We start from the raw sequence: 19,826 nt of genomic DNA, 5'->3' as shown, positions 1-19,826 counted from the left end.
CCTGAAGCATCTGTAAAACACTTGATTAAAATATTTCTTACATTAAATTGCTAATGCAAGCAAACTTCAGCAACTTAATACACTTTTCAAGAGCTTGATACATTCATATACCCTATATGTGTCATTTTTTACCTTCATCCATTTATTCATCTTGAGTTTTAGTTTGCCACACAATCAGCTCGTTCGGCCAAACAAGAGTCAAAAAAATACATTTATCCATTCAGGAACAGCTCTTGGCAGCATCCTACAGTAGATAATAAAAAAAGTGACAAAAAACCTCTACCATACAAACTACAGCAAAGATAAAAAAAAAAACACTCAATAGTGCATTCATATGTCCACACAAGTTTCCAAAGTTATGAAACACAAGGATTAAGAAGAGATGACTAGGGGTGCATAACACTGACATTTTTATTAGAATTCATTTGTAACAAATGGAACTTGTGTCAGCAAAGAACTGATTTTCAAACAAACTTCATTCGCCACCAATGTAACGAAGTAAGAAAATAAAAAGCACGCCTTTCATCTTGTAAAACATTTACGCGTACTACTAATTAGAGGTAATTGTATTTTTTTTAACAAGCCATTTTACAAGTTTCTTTTTTTGTCATTTTTTCCAGTCTATGCATCCAAAACGAGAGCAAAGAACACAATTTGTATTATCTTTGTAAAGACACTCCAAGCTTGGATGGCAAAGCCACAAAACAGATGGAAAAGATGGAATCAGCAGACATTCTGATATCTTTTGGAGTATCAGGGCATTAAGTGCCAACGGAGCCAGAAAGGTTTCCCATTACAGAACTCTCTCGCCAAAAGGGAATACAAGGGGAGGGTGGAAAGCATCTGCTTTTTTTTCTAAACTCTTTTTGTCCCTTTAAATGTTCTGTGGTATTTACACACACACACACACGTGAATTTCATAAGCAGATTTTTTAAAGATGGGTTCAAGTAATAACATTATTGGGTGTAGAATCAATAGGGCAGTGCATAGTACAAAGGTAAAGAAAGTGCAATTCTCCCCCAGAGGGCCCCCCTCCAAGCCATCATCCTTAATGTCCAACCATGCACGTCAATAAAACAAGGCAAAACAAAAAGAAAACAGAGCTAAAATGAATTTCTGTACAAATCATGTTTATATATCATGTTAATTTTTTTCAATGTAACTAATTACAAAATGATACATAACTACACTGATATACTGTAGGTAAATAATAGCACCGTACCAATAATGCTAGAGATACACATTTTCTGCCTTGGATGTTCTGCAGATAAGGATGCTTTGTAATTAAAAAGTAAGTAGCATGAAAATATAGACATTAAACAGAAAGTGGAATGCACATCAATGATTGCAACATACTGTACTTTTCTATATTAATGATAATAAGAGTGTGGAGGGCTGTGTAAACGGCAAACTTTTGTTTAAACACAATGGCTTGTAAGGTGTATTTTCTGCAGAATGTGTGAATAGAAAAATATGCTATCTGCTAATAGATATGAGATGACTTCACTTTTATTTGTGGTTATATTGCATTTCTTTAACAAACACATTCAGCACTCTTGTATGTGGCACATCATCAATATATTGTTTAGATGAAAACAAAACAACTAAAAAAAGAACAAGAAGTGCACATTCTTTTTCTGGTTTTAACATTGTTGTTAGAATCCGAGGTAGCCTTCTATTATTGTTATTTATTACAAAAGTGCTCTGACTAAACCTTTCATAGGGTTTGGTCATTAATATGGCCGCCAAGCATGAGGTGGATAAACGTTGAAATTAAAAATCTCTTAGAATTCAGGAAATGTGTCTAAAACGTAAACATCTTTGTCCACATTGGTCTTGATAGTCTTTTTAACTGTTGTTTGTTTGTCCTCCGTAGTGTATAGAGTGAGCTGCAATGTGTTACAGCCTCCCATAACATTAAAAAGTAAAAACACGAAAGGGCACAGAAGCCATTTTCAATTTGAGCAAGTTTGATAAAGTGCCTTGTGAAATACCTTGTGCTGTTCAAATATAAAGCTTCATTGCAGCATTAAAGTACCTTGCATGAAGCAAATTATTCTAGTAATGCAATTGTTCTAGACACTGGGGGAAAAAAACTATGGACAGAAACACAAATATAATGATTATAAAACTGGTCTATGTTGGACCTTGAAAAGAAAGGGTGCCAAATACTATAGAAGTGCTTGGGTGAATATTTATTCATCTCCTGCATACTGATATTGATGAAAAAAATAGGAGTGAATACCACATAAAAGCAGCATTCTCAAAATATTAAGCCATACTTACTAAATGCTTTTAAAGTAAGTAAAAACAAACAATGTAATATAACGTGAATGCAGACAGATCAAAGCTCAAAGAAATGCTATTGAAAAAGCATTAAATATAAGGCACTCTAAATGCAAAACCAAAACAAAAATACAGCATTTTAAAACTGCTGTGACAAAACTATATTTCATTAAGCAGAGCAGACATTTTTGGCTTTGCCCTTGTTTTTACATATGATACAACGGACACTTTAGAATGATCATATACCACAGACAAGAAATGATTGGATACAATTTTCATGAAAACCTTTTTGATACATAATATATTACAATATTTTTCCCTTCAATAAACACTGACCTTCCTCACATGCACATATCCTGTATAACATACAAGATGGTTAATTATTGCACTAAAGTGTTACAAATATTGAACTGCAGTGGAAGCCTTAACAAAGTACATACATACAGTATGTGAGCACGTGTCTGTAAAGTGTAGGAGTGAACCTAAAATATCAGTGATGTGCATTCCTCGTTTCCTTATGAATAAAAAAAAATGAACACAATTTGGAAATGCAAAATTTCTTATTGACATAAAATGGGTACATGATTCTTAAAAAAATCTTTCCACTTATTAACAAAATTCAAATTATGGAATACATTATATTCAAATGTATGTTAGCAGCAGCTTTATACTTTGCGCTTCCCTGTTGATTCCAAACTGAACATAAAGCTCTGCTTTACTTAAACCAATTAAAAAAGTTATAACATACAAAAAAAATGGGAAAAAGTAACTGTAAAAGAAACATATGATCAAAATATGGTACTGTAGATATGTCAGGATTGCACAAATATGTGCAACGGTTCAAATTATTTAGTATTTCTAATGAGAGATATTACATATAACAGTTCTACCGCATAAAAGAAAATACAATTCTGGAACAAAAAATTAACAATTATGCAATGTTTTATTCATTTATAAACTTTCATTAAAAAAAAGGGGGAAAAAAAAGTTTACACAGTTAAGAATGAAGCACGGGTCAGCAGTATCTTTACAATACTAAAAAACTAAATAAATGACTTTGTTTTTAAACACTTCCCACCCATTTGTTTGATTATGTGTTATTATGATCATTATGGAGAGGAAGGTTGATATCGAAGCAAAGATGCCATTCATCTAAGGAACCAGAAGCTGGCTTAATAAACATCTTGCACTGAACTGCAGTAATCCCAAGATTCATCTTTGAACAATCATGCAATCCCAGACAATGGTTCTTTGCAATCTCTTCTTCTTTCCTTCAATTCCAACCGATGCTGAATTATCGAGACATCTGTTGGTAAAATAAATCTTTCAGATGCCTCACCAGTCAGGATTTCCATAATTTGCTTAGGTTAGGTATTAAACTGTGAATTCTTGGTCCACCCAGAAATAGTTTTTTTTTTTTTTTTGTAATATTCCAATTAATTGGTCTTTAGCTAGGAGTTAAGAAATACTTCTCAAGCACACGGTATGGCTCAGAAGAGGCTCTCTGGATCTTGTAGGGCCTGCAGGAAAATTTCAGGACGGGTCAGAATTTTTACGTTGCATAGTGATCAAAACTGCCCAAATACTCAAGCCCGGCTCGATAGCAGAACTGGTACTGATCCTAGAAGAGTAAAAAAAAGAGACAAAAAGAACAATCTCACTATTAAAACTACTGCATTCCAACTTCATTATGTCCAATGCAATTTAAATAGACAACAAGTACGTAAAATATATGTGAATTTGTGTATTGCTAGCTTGTGTTCATTCTGAAAAAAAAATTTGCTGTGTGGTGGGCACTAGCATATGGAAACTGGCCATAATATGTAGATATTCAAACAATGTCCCATGCAATGTACAGGTAATTCCTAAATGTTGTATTTATTTATATATGTATATAATTAGTGTCAGTTATAGTATATGATGCTAAATCCTATTAAACTGGTAAAAAAAAAAAAGGATATTTACAACAACTAAACAAATGGCATCTAATTTTTACATTATCCTGGTGTCATGGACAGTTGTTTTCTATTGTTATATTTTATAGTAATCCCATGACCATATAAAAGCAAAAGAGAACCAAACACATTTCCACCATGAATGATACCTTGTAGGTGATGTATCAAAGCAATGGAAAGTTTTCTATGAGACACTGCTCAATATGTTGTTATCAGTGGCATCAAATGTAAGTAACTTGTGAATTACATTTCTTACAGCAAGTGCACAATGTTAGCCATTCATGTTCATGCCTCATTCTTTGTGGATTTTTTTAAAAATAGAAATAAAACAGACAAAGTGGCATACAGCATAAAGATGCAGATCTTGGTCATCCCATTATAAAATGTGCATCATTTTACTACTCGCTAATTCATCCTAATAACACTCCAGAAGTTGAAAAATTATGTACACATGTGAAAATACTGTAGGCGCAAAGTATCTTGATATATTGACGCAAAAGGACAAAATAACTTTGATACAGTACATAGATCCATTGGAGCTTGTTTCTTACTATTTTCTTAGCAATGTAGAAATAACATATTTTGGGGGAGACTTTCATCTTGAATGAGCAAATTTACATATTAATTATGTTTAAAATTCAACGGTTTATCTTATATAAAATATTATAATTGTTTAAAAAGTTGTACAGTTTAGGAATCAGGTCCTGTTATTTCTTCTGTAAATAAATCACAGCATTTTCCTGGAGTTTATCATACTGTACACAGTACTCATGTGGGGAAACATTATATATTATTTTATTTCAGAACAGTTTGTTGAAGTCCATGAGGAGAAACACTTGGACTTTAGGCGCTAGTCTTTTCAATTGATGTATTGCAGCTGACCATGTAAGCCTTTATGTTTTCTTATCATATGTATCTACACTGTGTAAGTGATTTTTAGAATGTGTTTTTAAATGTGTTAATGATTAAATTGTGTATTGTATCTGTTTAACAGCGTTATGAACATATGTAATTTAATGTAGCTGATACACTATTGATGCAGATGCCATTTATCAGAGCAATAAGGGTGGGTCCTGATTTGAGATGGGGTATAAATAGCCCCCTAGTAGATACGGGTGGGAGTCATTACTCCTTAGAAAGCTGCCCTTTGATCAGTGAAACATGTTGAGTATATGGACATACCAGTGAGACTGCAGGACTGGAGACAAGTTACTCCTCCGATCTCCGGACAGCCGTTAATCGGAAAACGTAAGTGACATACTTATGCAGATGTACAAGCGAAACGAGACAAACCCACACACGAAGGAGCTGTGAGATCATGAATCACCAGATACACAAGGACAATGTGTACTTGTAATGCCCATACGAACTGTTATGTTGTAAGCCTTGAATCTTAAGGTTTCGTTTAAAAAAATTAATTGTTTGCATTTTCATCTGCACTATCATTTGTTATCTTTCCTGAGATCCACTGGGACCACCTGACATCATGGTCAAGACAGGGATTCTACTGCTCTGATTGGGATAATGCCTTTCCACTGCTCTATTGTGATTAGGAATTTTAGAGGTTTCCGCATGCACTTTTTTCATTTATATGTAAGCCATATTGCACTATGTACATTTCTTTTCTTTTACATGGTGTATGCCACCGCACCCCTTACGTTTCGAGAATAAACTAGGCAGTCACCTAGGGTGGCGGAGGGTAATAGCGGGAGCAGAAAAAAAGGAAACAGAGACCGGAAGGTGATTGATGGTGGCAGACGGTAGGGAAGTGGGAGGCCGGGAGTAGAGCAGAACAGGAAATGTGTGGCTTACTGATTGCAGCAGAGGACGGCTGGGGTGGAGCCTGCCCCAGCAGTCTGACCCGTTTCAGCTCAGACAATGAAGGTGATATTTTATCATTTATTGTTCACTGTGAACATAATTGAGCAAGATCCAGGAAGGAAACTGATTTTGCCCACTTGAGTCTGAATATCACAATATACATTTCCCTGAGCCAGTAGATATTTTGTAAACGTCAACCTCTGACCTTGAAGTAAGAACAAAAAAATTGAAGTGACAACTTCCGATGTCTGCCACCAGGGAGGAACTCCACTGTTCCACTCCACTACACAGCCAGGTAAGGAATTTTAATTGGGAGTGGTTGGGTGAGAGGATGAGAGAGAAGTTTGGGGTGTGTGAGAGAATTTGGGTGTGTGAGAGAGAGAATGGGTGGGGGGTGAGAGGATGGCTCTAGAAGATTGCCTCAACGTGTTTCGTCTGAAAGGACTTATTCAGGGTGCTTGAAAACGCGTTGAGGCCATCTTCTAGAGCCAGCTGCTGACTATCTACAGACTTTGAGGAGCTGTCTGAATCTCTGTACCCCCTCAGTGTGGTATTCCTGGGTGCATGGCCAGCACTAGGTTTTAGTACGAGTGGGGTTACATGTTTTGGACTACCTTGGGTAAATTTTATGTTTTCAGCTCTGTAAGTGCTTTTTATTTTTATAAAGTTTGTTCTACCTTTTCCTGCATCCTTTTCCTCTTTTTGCCTGGGATTTTCTCTGTGATTCCAGACGACATCAAAAGTTGGTTACTTTAACAACCTAAAGGCGTATTACTTATACACACAATGTGAGTTGATACACTATATGGTTATAGAAATTATATCTATATATACAGTATTACACTATGTGTGTTTATTTCTCTATATCCGCATAATATCCTGCTACCTGTGAGCCTGGGAGAAATTGGAAATATCCTGCCATCAGAGACCATATAAGAAGTATCGTGACTCCTGATCTTTCCCTACTACAGTTTGGTTAAACTGATTAACCGAGATGCCTGTTTTTCCTTACTAAATGTGAGTGCATTACCATCTCTATCTATATTGAATACATACAGAATTACACTATTGTGTTTTCTCTCTTATTTTTATTTTTTATATCATCTGGATGTGAGTGCGCATTGGATCCTCCTAGTTTAAGAGTAATGTAGCTTATTTTTAAAGAATATTATTTGGCTAACTTGCTGAAACAAGTATCATTTTAACTAAGGTAGATATGTTCAAGGAAAATGGCACTAGGCTGGTTTACTTGGCCCATGAAGCACAAAATGTGGGAATTACAAAATAGTTTGATTGCTCCTCAAACTAATTCATCCTTTTATTACCTTTGAAATATTTCCTGCAGATTTGTACACTAAATTGATTTTCCTTCTTTACAAATAATTGTTAGAGATTTGGATAGGGAGAGTTCAAGACCAGACTTTGCACTTTTCAATGACAACCTAAGGTAAAATAAACAGATGTGACCACTCACTGTTCATGGCACTGCGACCGCGTCAATTGCAGCACGGTAGTATTAACATTGTGAGAGGTCCCATTAAAAGGAACGGACTCCCACAGCAACATGGCAGCTGCCACTCCACCCCTCACCCCCCTAGCCCGACCCAGGTGGAGCTCTGATTTTGCCTTAACCAACTGCATCTACTTTTCAAGACTCTCTGGAGGAACCTTGCCTCTCTATCTAAAATTGAAATTCCCCCTCTCCCCCCCAACATCATGTGCCATACTGATTACCTTCCACACCGGTTCCTACCTCTTCCTGTGATCTGTAGAGTCCTGTGGTGGTGATGCAGTTTGCAGATCCGGCTTTCCTTCAGTGGGCCAGATTTTCTCTCCACTGTGCCCGAGTAATTATGTAATTACTCAGAAGAAACACAGGAAGCAGGGGGTGCAAAGTGCATTATCCCTCCCCCATCATACTCCACCAGACCCTACAGATCATAGAAGCATGTACAGGTAGGGGGGACCTGTAGCAAGTGAAATTGGGGATGGGTCCTTCCTCTCTCCCCTGACCACCAGTTGTGTATGCTTGTGTATAAATATGCAGAGCCCTTATCTCACTGCCTGAAAGTGGCAGGAAGGAGGGCAATGGGTGTTTAAAGAAATGTATAGTGTCACTTGTGCTGGCAGGTTCAACCATCCTAAGAAAGCTTGAAAGCTTGAACAATATAACTGGTTGAAGTGGCAAAAGTACTTGCTAACATGCAGTTGAGGCCGGTATTGCAAGTAAGGCATCATCCAAATATAAAAAGAAACCGAAAAGCACCAACCCTCACTACCTGGAGGCTGGATTGTCCCTGTACTTGACATTGTTCAAGAATAAGGCATGAAGGCAGAGGGTGCTAAGAATCCCTTGATATCACACACCAGCTGTCATTCAAACATCCATCTGGCTACCTACTGTACAGTACAACTGACAGACTCTCTCCACTGAAGCAGCACTGTAAGATCAGCTTGAAAAGGTTACATGGGATACTGTTGGCCTTAGAGAAGTTGGAAGAAAAGATGAGGGTCTCATTGTGCTCTGAGGTACACACCTATTACAGAGAAACAGAAAATCAGTGAAGTAGGCTTTGTCATTAAAACAAAATGTAAAAACAAAACAGTAACATTTGAAAGTTCATCAGAAAAAGCATGGGAAAAAAAAGCCGAAAAAGCATTAAATGTGCACCAAGCTGCACATATCCAAGTATCTGCCCAACATCAAGTCACACAGACAAGGAAGACTTCTACCATGAAATTAACTAACTTAAAACAAAGGAAACTGACACCTCAAGATCATTATGAGACATGTCAATGCAAATAGTGATGCCCAGTAGAAAGACAGTGCATCAGTGGGTAGGTATGGTTGTAGCAACTGTAATGAACTTCAAGACAGATTGATAGAACTGAACATTTGTTTAACACAAATTAATTGATCCAGAATAATTCAAATGTAAAACAGACATTGAATAGGTCCAATGGAATCAAGAATAAAATTGACTTCATCTTTGCTAACAAGAAACATGTGATTGAAGAGTGTACAGTCCTTAGTTGTTAACACGAGAAGTGATTACAAATTGGTTCTCTGCAAATTACATCTTAATGCAAAGATAGAAGAAAGAAAACTGATTAAAAAGAAGACAACAACAATCAACATCAAGAACCTCAAGAATAACTATAATGATGTCCAACTAGAGGAGATGCACAGGGATACTGTGACAAACCATTAATAAAACTTTAAGATTATAGCTGAAAGCGCAGAGAAAACTGGAAAAATCACTAACAAAAAATAAGAAAAGAAAATAGCAGATGATACGAACCAGTTACTGAAGAAACAACAAGACATGAAGCAATCCCAAGGCATAAGAACACAAGTTTAAGATATACACAGCTATGCAAGACTATAACTGAGGATGTAAGAAAATGTTACTGTGATACAGTATGTTGAAGGACATTATTAAAGATAACAAAAATGTAAAGAAGATGCAACGACTTATGATCTGGAAGAGGCAAATAAACACATTCAAACAAGATGTTGGATCTAAAATAAAAGATAGCACACTTATCATAAAGCAAGTTGAGGACTTCTACAAGATAACACAGGGCATAGTCAAAAAAAATAAACATCAAGAAGAAACCCCCACCAATGAAACATGCATCCTTCCACCAAAAGTAGCCAATGAAACATGCAAACTTCCACAAGAAGTAGCTTGAAGGAAGCAAGGGAAAAAGTAGAGAAAACCCTTGCAAAACTCTTTACAAGAGCTGCTCAAAGAATATTTTGAAATGGTGGTGATGCCATAGTTGTCCTCGTGCATTATAAAGAGACTAAGAAAATCTCAAGAACTACAGACCAAACTGTCTACTTCCAATCACTTACAAAAATGTTATGAAAATACTCATCAATTGGCATGCAAAGATCTTGGACTTTGGCCAGCTTAGAGAACATGTGAAATTTGGCAATGGATATAACACAATAATAATAGATTGTAAGCTCTTCAGGGCAAGGACCCTCTGTTCCTATTGTTACTTTCATGTATGAAGAACTTATTCCCACTATTTGTTATAATATTATGTCACGTGTATTACTGCTGTGAAGTGCTATGTACATGGATAGATGTACAGTAGACGTGAACCACTTTTCTGGCACAGAAGAATCTAACATCATGTTTAATGTCATAGAAAGGGACAATATACATAGCAACCTTTGTCTGACAGTAGAGCCCCATTCCAATATTCCTCTTGTTGTTTACTTTCAGAAAATATAAGTTGTGTCTGGGTGCATCAATATTTATTATGGAGTGGTAATATGGCCCATTCAGACCAAATACAGATAGCCATATAACTGTACACAGTGCTTGGTAAAGAATAAACGATATAATATATAATTGTTTTGCATATTAATTGTACTGTAGAAGTCACATGACCGGATATGCACTTGGGACCAACACCAGATCATTGTTTAACTTCTAAAAACAAAACAGTGTACAGTATGTGTTACTAGAGTGCACCACAAATTCCTTTGGCCACACAAATGTAAACTGCATTGGCAGCAAAAAGGTAAAAATGAGATAACTCTGTGTATGGTTCCACAGTATTCATTCACTCACTGAGGAGAACAGCTATAAACAGCCACTCTCTTTCAAATGTTTCTTGATTGATGGATCAACAACAGCCACTTCCAAGTCATAGCATACAAACAACAAAATGAGACAGCACTGAGGAAGGTATAAGGTATTAGTATTCTGACTTAGATAACATGAATAAAGATAAAGGCCTGTAGCCTTTAACATATCTTACAGTGCTGAAAGGTGTCTTATCAAAAATCACTGCTTAATAAAAATAGGCCAAACTCCACACTTACAATACAGTAATTAATACTGAGAACCATTAGGTACAGATCACTAATAGTTTCAACTCACTGTATTGCAAATGAAAAACTGTAGCATACAATGAGACTGGAATTGATATCAGACACAGCCCTGATGATTTTGCAGTTCTTTATTTCCTCAATAGACTGTCGACAGAGCATATCATTGTGAAATGCATTGGTGCAGGTTGCTGCCACTATTAATCCAAAACTGAAGGGCACAGCGATTGCTAGTCATTACTAATTCTCCTATCTACAACAGAATACTGTACTTATACCTTACTTAGTGTGTTCTCTTCTTCGTGTTACTTTTTTCTATGTCAGCATGGTAGTATTTAAAGTTGTTTAAAAAATGTAAACATTGTCCTTATAGTGTTTACTTTTGACTCTAAATAGATTTATTTTAATTGTAGCCATGTGTAAAAATGGTGTACATATCTTTCTCATTCTGGCAGTAATCCTGGTAAGTAGACAGGGTTGCCAGTAACAATCATGGAGGTTTGCCCTCAAACCCTGGTGAAGTGTCATATGTAACAAAGGAAGTGACAACATGCTTTGTGTCCACTGTTAGTGACACAGAGGGTGGGTCTATTCTGGAGTCTATATAAGACACAGCACTGCCTAAAGTTAGTGGTTCTTAGCATGAGGTTATGTTCTTATGTTCCTGAGTGAAGTCTCTGCAGCAGTTCAAGGCTGCCTGTCAGATACTTCAGTGCAAGCTGATGACACACTGTGTCCAGGGACCTGGCACAGCTGGTGGATCTCCCTTAGGGGAGAGGTGGAAACAACTCTATTAAAAGAGGAGGCACCTTCTAAATGGAGTACCTCATGGAGATGCTGGGCTAAGTGACGACCGCTATGAGGGGCAGTCTGCCTATGGAGATGACATTAAAGATGCCCTGGTTCAAAAAATCCCTCCTGTGTGAGTGTGGAGTTATTCCACAGGAGGATGCACCAAGAAGGAGTTCCCCATCAGATACTTTCCCTGCTGCCGCAGAGATCCTGGTGGAGGCGCTGCATCGAATGTGAGTAGGACTCAGAGCACACTACCTCAGACGCCTGACATGGTGATACTTCCCCAATACCAACCCAGCGGGAGACTCAGGAGTCCTGTTGCCAGCAGGTGCACCACATATCATACATCCATGTAATTGGGGGATTTTCTTACATATGGGTCAGGAAGAGAAGGGCCCAGGGAAAACACTGTTACATAATGTATGCAATTTATCTATTCATTTTTTTTTACAGATGCTTGTTTGACTTCATTGTTGTATTGGGGTGTTAATTCAAATAATCTTATCAAACATAATTCACAAACAAAGATTTTATATTGATTTACATATTCCCGTCCCATGTATGGTGAATAGCAAACCAGAGAAACAGGGAGAGGAAGACATAAAGCAAAGATATAGTAAAGATATAGTGTAAAATATATATAGTAAAGCTCACCATAAAAACTAAACGTTACCTTATATTTGTTTTATTGATTTCCAAGAAAAAGTTTAAAAAATGGTTTAACATTATTTGTGCTTTTCTTGTTTTTGTCAAAAACAGCATTGAATTACCTACAGTACTTTGATTCTAATAAACACAATTTATTCAACTTGGCACTGTACTGTATATTTTAACTTTGTGTTGCTTCCAGAGATGAAGTAGTAGACTCTAAAATGCAAATTAATTTGCACTCTAAAAAAAAGTTGATTTGGACCTTAATTATGAACTCAAAGTTATCCCAAAGTTACCACCCAGAAACATTCTCAATATTTCTAAGATGAGCAGTGTTCTTTAACCATAATTATTCTATTGATAATCAATAGTTACTCAACATAAACTAAATTGCCGGCTGTGTATATTTTAGATTAGAAAAAAAACTCGACTAGTTTATTTAGATCTGCATTACATCTGCATTGACAGTGTACAACCTAACATGGTAGCATTTGTGTTAGTGCTGAAAAAAATAGATGTTTTTTGAGATTAGGGAGTTGCACTTGAGTTAAAATTCTATTCACAAACTTTTACCAAGTAAACAATCTAACACCAAACAATTTAGGTACTCTTTGGGTCTAAATTTAGAAAAACTTTAGAAATTACATTAGGCAGTCCTAACCCAGTAAATACATTGTAAGATTATCAGGAGATGGATCCTTTCTCTTGTTACTTCCTAGTTGACCTGGTTAGGGGTGCTAACAGAGAGGAAGGGCAAACAGGGACAAGTGTCCTAGGCCTGGCAGCGGGGGCAGGTGAATGGTGAAGTACACAGGTGGGACCTTTCCCCTATAGGATGGCTCTGATCCTCTCCCCACACTCCCCAACCCGCCCACCCTCAACAATCTGCCTGATCACCATACCAAATAAAATGACATTCCCGGTCACTGTAGTCCTGAGTTCGGGAGAGCTGTTGGTAAACTTCTAATACTGCACATTACATCGTTTTCTGTATGATCATATATGGTGAAAAAAACTGTTTACTGTATATTGTTATGAAAATAAAAAGTATAAAGTCAGGAAAGAAGAGATGTATAAAGATTGGGAATATATACTCTATATCTATATCTATATCTATATATATATAGATATAGATATATATATATCTATATGTATACACACACACACACACACACACCAGATGGACGTCCAGTAATGAGAGACAGCACACTGCAGATGGAAATCCAAACAAAAAACTGTATTGAAACAAATGGGCACTGCAACCAATGTTTCGGTCACCACAGGGGGACCTTCCTCAGGGTCATGCGTGAAGGTCCCCCTGTGGTGACCGAAACGCTGGTTGCAGTGCCCATTGTTTCAAATTTGTTTCAATACAGTTTTTTGTTTGGATTACCATCTGCAGTGTGCTGTCTCTCATTACTGGACATCCATCTGGTAAATATCTCTACTTTATACCTATGGGATAAGCATCTGTGTTTTGCCTGGATATCTGTGTGTCAACTGCCTCTTCTTGTATATATAAATATAAATATGAGCGAGAGAGACACTGTTACTAATAAAGATAGCTCCACAGCAGTAGAGACGGAAATCAACACACTCACCTCTGTCTGTACCATAGCTGGTCGTTGCGTCCTCAACATTTTGACAGTCTGGAAGATATCTACAACACCCTCATATCGCATTCTTTCTAGCACAATACTCAGAGTTATGAAGACTCCAGTTCTTCCAACGCCAGCACTGTTAGAAAAGCCGCAGAATGTTAATAGACTGTTAAATGATATATTGTTTAACTTAATCACAAAACAAACTGACTTGATTTTCACAATGTTAACTCCTTTTTCATGTTTAAATTTAATTATTGAACGTTTGTTGCCAAGTGCAATACTCTGATGGATGGCCCATCATCAAGGGAGATAATACCAAGGACCTAGAGAAAATGGCATCACAAAAAGTAACTGCTGTATTACACCAGTCTACTGTAGACTACAGATTTGCAAAACAAATTACCTAAACATGTGTTACAGTAAATGTCTCACTCCTTTGTGTGAACGAATAATATGAGAACATTAAACTATCATGTGATGTTAGTAACTGAAGTTTTGTTATAGATTTGTAACTTTATTGCTGTTGTCATTTACCACTTTAAGTGTAATTGAAAGTAAAGGAATAATATTTAAAATAACCTGAAACATTTTTTCAGAATTATACAAGAAATTCAAAGTACACTAAGATATGTAACATTTTACATTATAAAAAAAAGGTAAAAGCCACTGTACAGAGCTTAAACACATTTACAAGAATATTACATTAACAATAACTATGTTGTTGTGTTTTAATATATGAACAGGGGACTGTAGCAGGGCCAGTTTAACCAACTTCGGCACATTTTGTCTCCTGATTGGCTGCATTACCCAGCAGCAGCCAATCATGAGGAGGTGTCAAGAGCCTGGGGGGTGTGGCCAAAAAGAGGCAGAAGCAGCATGGACTGGAGAGAGGTGAGGCTTGGTGTCTGTCTGTCATGTGTATTTGTTCTGGTGCGTGTGTGTGAATTCTGTGGTGGGTGAGGGAGAGAAAATGAGAGGGAGGGAAAGTGAGAGAGAATGAGAGGGAGGAGGGGGGAGAGAGAGAATGAGTGCGCGGAAGGGGGGTGAATGAGTGGAGGGGAGAGAGAATGAGAGGGAGGGAGGTGAGAGAGAATGAGAGGGAGGAGGGGGAGAGAGAATGAGAGGGAGGAGGGGGAGAGAAAATGAAAGTGAGGAGGAGGGACAAAGAACGAGGGGACAGAGAACGAGGGGGGAGAATAAGGGGGGGAACGGGAGAGAATGAGAGAGAGGGAGAGAGAATAAGGGGGAGGAGGTGGAAGAATAAGGGGGAGGAAGCAAGGAGAGAGAATGAGAAGGAGGAGGGAGGGTGAGAGAACAAGGGGGAGGAGGGAGGAAAGAATGAGAGGCAGGAGGGGGAATGAAAAAGGGGGAGGAGGGGGTTAGAGAATAAGGGGAAGAGGGGCGTAGAGACTGAGGGGGTAGAGTGAGGGGAGGAGGGGGGTAGAGATTGAGGGGCAGAAGGGTGGTAGAGAATGAGAGGGAGGAGGGGTAGAGAATTTAGGGGAGGAAAGAGAGAGAATGAGGGGGGAGAATGAGGGAGGGAATGAGGAGGGAAGAGAATGGAGGACAGAATGAGGGGAGGGGGATAATGAGAGGAGAAGGGACAATGAGCGGAGGAGGGGAAGAGAATGAGGTGAGGGCGGGGAGAGAATGAGAGGGAGAAGAAGGGGAAGAGAGAATGAGAGGGAGAAGGAGGATAGAAAATGAGAAGGACGAGAGGGGGTGAGAGAATGAGAGGGAGGAGGAGGGGGGAATGAGAGGAATAAGGGGGAGAGAGAATAAGAGGGAGAAGGGGGAATGAGAGGGAGAAGGGGGAGAGTATGAGAGGGAGGAGAAGGGGTGAGAGAATGAGAGGGAGGAGAAGGGGTGAGAGAATGAGAGGGAGGAGGAAGGGGAGATAATGAGAGGGAGGGGAGGGGGAAGATAATGAGATTGAGGAGGAGGGGGGAGAGAGGGAGGAGGAGGGGAAGATAATGAGAGGGAGGATAAGGGGTGAGAGAATGAGAGGAAGGAGCAAGGGGGTAGGTAATGAGAGGGAGGAGGAGGGGAAAGATAATGGGATGGAGGAGGAGGGGGGATAGAGAATGAGATGGAGAAGGGAGAGATAATGAGAGGGAGAAGGAAGTGGGATAGAGAATGAGAGGGAGAAGAAGGGGAAGAGAGAATGAGAGGGAGGAGGAGGGGGAGAGAATGAGGGGGTGGGAGAATGAGTGGAGGAGAAAGAGGGAGTGGGTCGGGGGGAGGTCAACGGAGTGTGGGAGGTGTGGTTGGGGGAGAGAAAATAAGATGAGGAGAGAGAATGAGAGGGGGGATCGAAAGAGTGAGTGTGTATGAATATCGAATATTAAAAACAATCTTTTGAGAGGGAGGAGAGTGATGGGGAAAGGGAGAGCAGGGAGAGGGAGACGAGAGGGAGGGTGGGAGAGGGGAAGGAGGCAAAGAGGGAGGGTATAGGAGGAAGGGGGAGAGGGAGGGTATAGGAGCAAGGGGGAGAGGGAGGAGGGAGGGAAGGGAGGGGGAGAGAGAGGAGGGGGACAGAAAATAAGAGGGGGCTAGAAGGAGGGATTTAAGCAGGGCTAGAAGAGGGGAGTGTGTATGAATGTTAGAAAAAATCTATTAGGTGTAACATTTTAATTGTTCAGTTAGATAGATAAAAACCAGAAAGTTAATTGTGGGAGGGGGGCGGAAGGCTGAAGGTATGCCTAGGGCGCCAAATACCCTTGCACTGGCCCTGGATTGCAGCTTTACATAATGTGTTCTATATCTGTATATATGTGTGTGTCTGATTAGCTTGGCAAGAGCTTTTAACTATACATTCTGAAAACATAAATTGAAAAAGTCTCAGAGATATTATTTATTTATTTATTTACAAAATGTTTTTACCAGGAAGTAATAGACTGAGAGTTACCTTTCGTTTTTAAGTATGTCTGGTGCACAGAGTTATAATGACAGATACATGGTTACAAGTATATGTTTACATGAAGTGAATAGGATATATTCCTGTTATACACAAAAAGTCCAAACAAACTTGATATTAGACATTTTTGTTAAATTTGCACCTGTCGTTTAAACCTGGATCCTTATAAGAACAATCAACCATAAGATACAAGCATGGGAAACAAAGATCCATTAGTTGTTTTTCTTTAATTGTGTATGAACTTACTGTATCTATTTTTTAATGTGTGTATTTATTAAGCTGCTAATCGGCAAAGCCACATAATAAATAATAGAAATGTGACAATACGGTACAAAATGTAAACTAAGAATAAAATATAAATGCATTCAAAAGTGTTCTTGATTGGTACATGTTCTTTTGTTCCGTATGCATAATGGTTTTATTTTTCATACTCTATAGCGGGGAGCGCAAACTTTTGATGCTGTGCCCCCCTGCCTAGCCTCCCCCGGTCTCGCGCCCCCTCTCCTACCTGGCAGCATCAAATGACGCTTCGGAGTCACGTGACGCCGGTGACGTCACGTCAAATGACCGCACTGCGTAATTTGATGCCCCGTTGCCATGGAGACGCGTCTGAATCCAGATAAGTTTAAGGGTTGCAGAGGCCTCACGTGATCCCCCAGCATTAATTTAAATGCCTTGGGGAGGAGCGCGGGACCTCTGCAACCGCCCACGCTCCCCCCCCACCCAGAAAAATCTCCCACCCCCAGTTTGCGCACCGCTGCTCTAAAGGTTAGCATCACATTCATTATCTTATTTTGGAATGGTTGAAAAATGATCATTGTTTCTTTCAATTCACCTGCAATGGACAGAGATTGGCCCATCCTGACCAAATTGTTCTTTTGTTTTATGCACTTGGCCTATGAAGTCAATAAATCCTTCTCCAGACTTTGGAACTCCTTGCTCTGGCCAGTCAGTGAACTGAAACTGCCTTACTGTTCGTGACTGACCATCCTGCAAACGGAAGAAGTAACCATTAAGAAAGTGGACATATTAGAAAACAGTCAACAAAAACACAAATTGAATAAGAAAGATAAGCGTGGATGCGTACAGTAACTGGGCTATAGTGATCACCATTACAGCTACTCAGGCAATAATATTTGGACAGTGTCAACATTAATCATAATTTATCACATCACAATGTAATTGTAAAAAAAAAAAAAAAGAAAGAACAGCATCATTTCTCAAGGAAGATTTGTCACCATTAGCTGTCGCATTTGGTTAATTTCACTTAAGTCCAAATTCTGTCCCTAAAGTAAAAAAAGCTCTGAACATGCCAAATGTCATGACAGCAATTCCATTAAATGTCACTGTAATTCGGTGATATTTTTTTTAGCTACTGTACATACTGTAGCAGTATATTATGCCATATTAACACTGCTGCAAATGGCAGTTTCCGATCTCTATGTTTACATGGCCCTTAATTTGAAGATACAGTATATAAAGCAGTGTAATAGGGCAACATTTTCACATGATCTACAATGTTGAGATTTGATCCTCATTTGACTCTTTTAAAAAACAGAAATGCTAATTTAAAGCAGAAATCCCACCCACCTCAAAATATTTTTTCCCTAAATTACCTGAACCAGGGGCCCCTAGCTTAGTGGATACCTGTTAAACTCAAAGGAAATAATGTTGGTTACTGTGGAGCTTCGTGCATCTCGTCCACAGTGCATCCCTTTTTGCTTCTTATCCATTTTATCACGGATCCCAAAAGCGTATGCTTGCCATTTTACACAGCCTTTTAAGCACAGCCTGGGGTAAAGAAGTCCAAGGTCAGTTTTGACGTTTTCGGTTTGATGAGGTTGGTTACTGACCTTGCAATGTGAAGCTGGTAATGGCTACAACAAGGTACTCAAAGTAAGTTATGGTGAGTGAAAAAGTGATAAAAAAAAAAATACTCCACCGTACAGCAATAGGCAAAGATTAAAAAAAGCTGTATTTGCTGTGAAACTTCTTTGTGTGTTGTCATAAACATATAAAGTAACAATAATATTAGATGTTTGTAATAAAATTGAATCATTTTTAGATGTTACAATTGTATAGTTTTATTTTTGCTTTTAAAAATCCATACTAACATTTTTAATACATGAAATAATCGACTTATGATAACTGAAGATACATATATTGTCGGTTGTAAACTATCTAAATGTCGTTGAAAAACCGCATCAATAGTGGATCCGGAAGTTGTAGTTGCTATGGCTGGATTGGTGTTGAGAGTTAAATTGAATTTTAATCAATTTTTGTAATCGAGTCACTAACATATTTAAGTAGTTTTGGCATGTCTCGTCGGGATCTGCTGTCTGCACATTTCCTCTCTGCACATTTCTTTGCATATTTGTATAGTTTTACGAATGTCCAAGTCGGATTCGTATATTTTGCGTTGTTGTAAGATGAGCTCTTCATTATTATTGTATATTGTAACAAATTTTATCTCTGATAGAATGTCCTCCTCCTCGTTGCGAAATGGTATGTGTAAAGTAACCATTTCACGTTTATATTCGTTAATATCTTCAGCCATGTCATAATTACGGTAGCGTATGATGCGTGGAAACTGTCATTTTTTGTAAACTTTTTTGGCATTACATGTGTAATTTGCAACAAAAGATGCCAATGTTAAATCTTCTAAATGTAATGGTCTTTTCTCATATTTGTCAAACCAGTTGTTTTTCCAAATATCACTGGAATCATCTGTGAGGTCCTGTTCATTCAATCGTTGGATTTCTTAAGTCGCTGTCGTTCAATGGGCCAGAGAGTGTGTATGTAAACTATGACTACTGAGCTCTGAGACATGGGTTGGCGTATTAAATACCAGGCAGCTTCTTGGCTTGTGATTTCAACAGTGTTGAGCATGTCGATGCTTAGCTTTCTGGTAATTTCAATGATATCAAATTCATGATGTTAATTA

At 38.3% G+C, this 19,826-nt stretch overlaps 1 protein-coding gene across 40 annotated transcripts in view; it reads right to left on the bottom strand.

The window, feature by feature from the left end:
• Positions 1-395: 395 nt before the first annotated feature.
• The window catches only part of PTPRD (protein tyrosine phosphatase receptor type D), a 1,925,499-nt gene continuing 1,906,068 nt past the window's right edge, over positions 396-19,826 (bottom strand). For all 40 annotated transcript variants that reach the window (XM_075596164.1, XM_075596174.1, XM_075596156.1 and 37 more), the window contains 3 exons: positions 17,718-17,872; positions 13,963-14,098; positions 396-3,908 (listed from right to left, as the gene is read on the bottom strand). In XM_075596164.1, the coding sequence (XP_075452279.1) occupies positions 3,840-3,908; positions 13,963-14,098; positions 17,718-17,872 (360 nt within the window). In that variant the 3' untranslated portion in view covers positions 396-3,839. The remainder of the gene's footprint in view (positions 3,909-13,962; positions 14,099-17,717; positions 17,873-19,826) is intronic.

Source organism: Ascaphus truei, chromosome 1, assembly GCF_040206685.1.
Source record: "Ascaphus truei isolate aAscTru1 chromosome 1, aAscTru1.hap1, whole genome shotgun sequence".
NCBI lineage: Eukaryota > Metazoa > Chordata > Amphibia > Anura > Ascaphidae > Ascaphus > Ascaphus truei.
The sequence above is the reverse complement of the archived record's forward strand: the minus strand, read 5'-3'. Positions and strand labels throughout refer to the sequence as shown.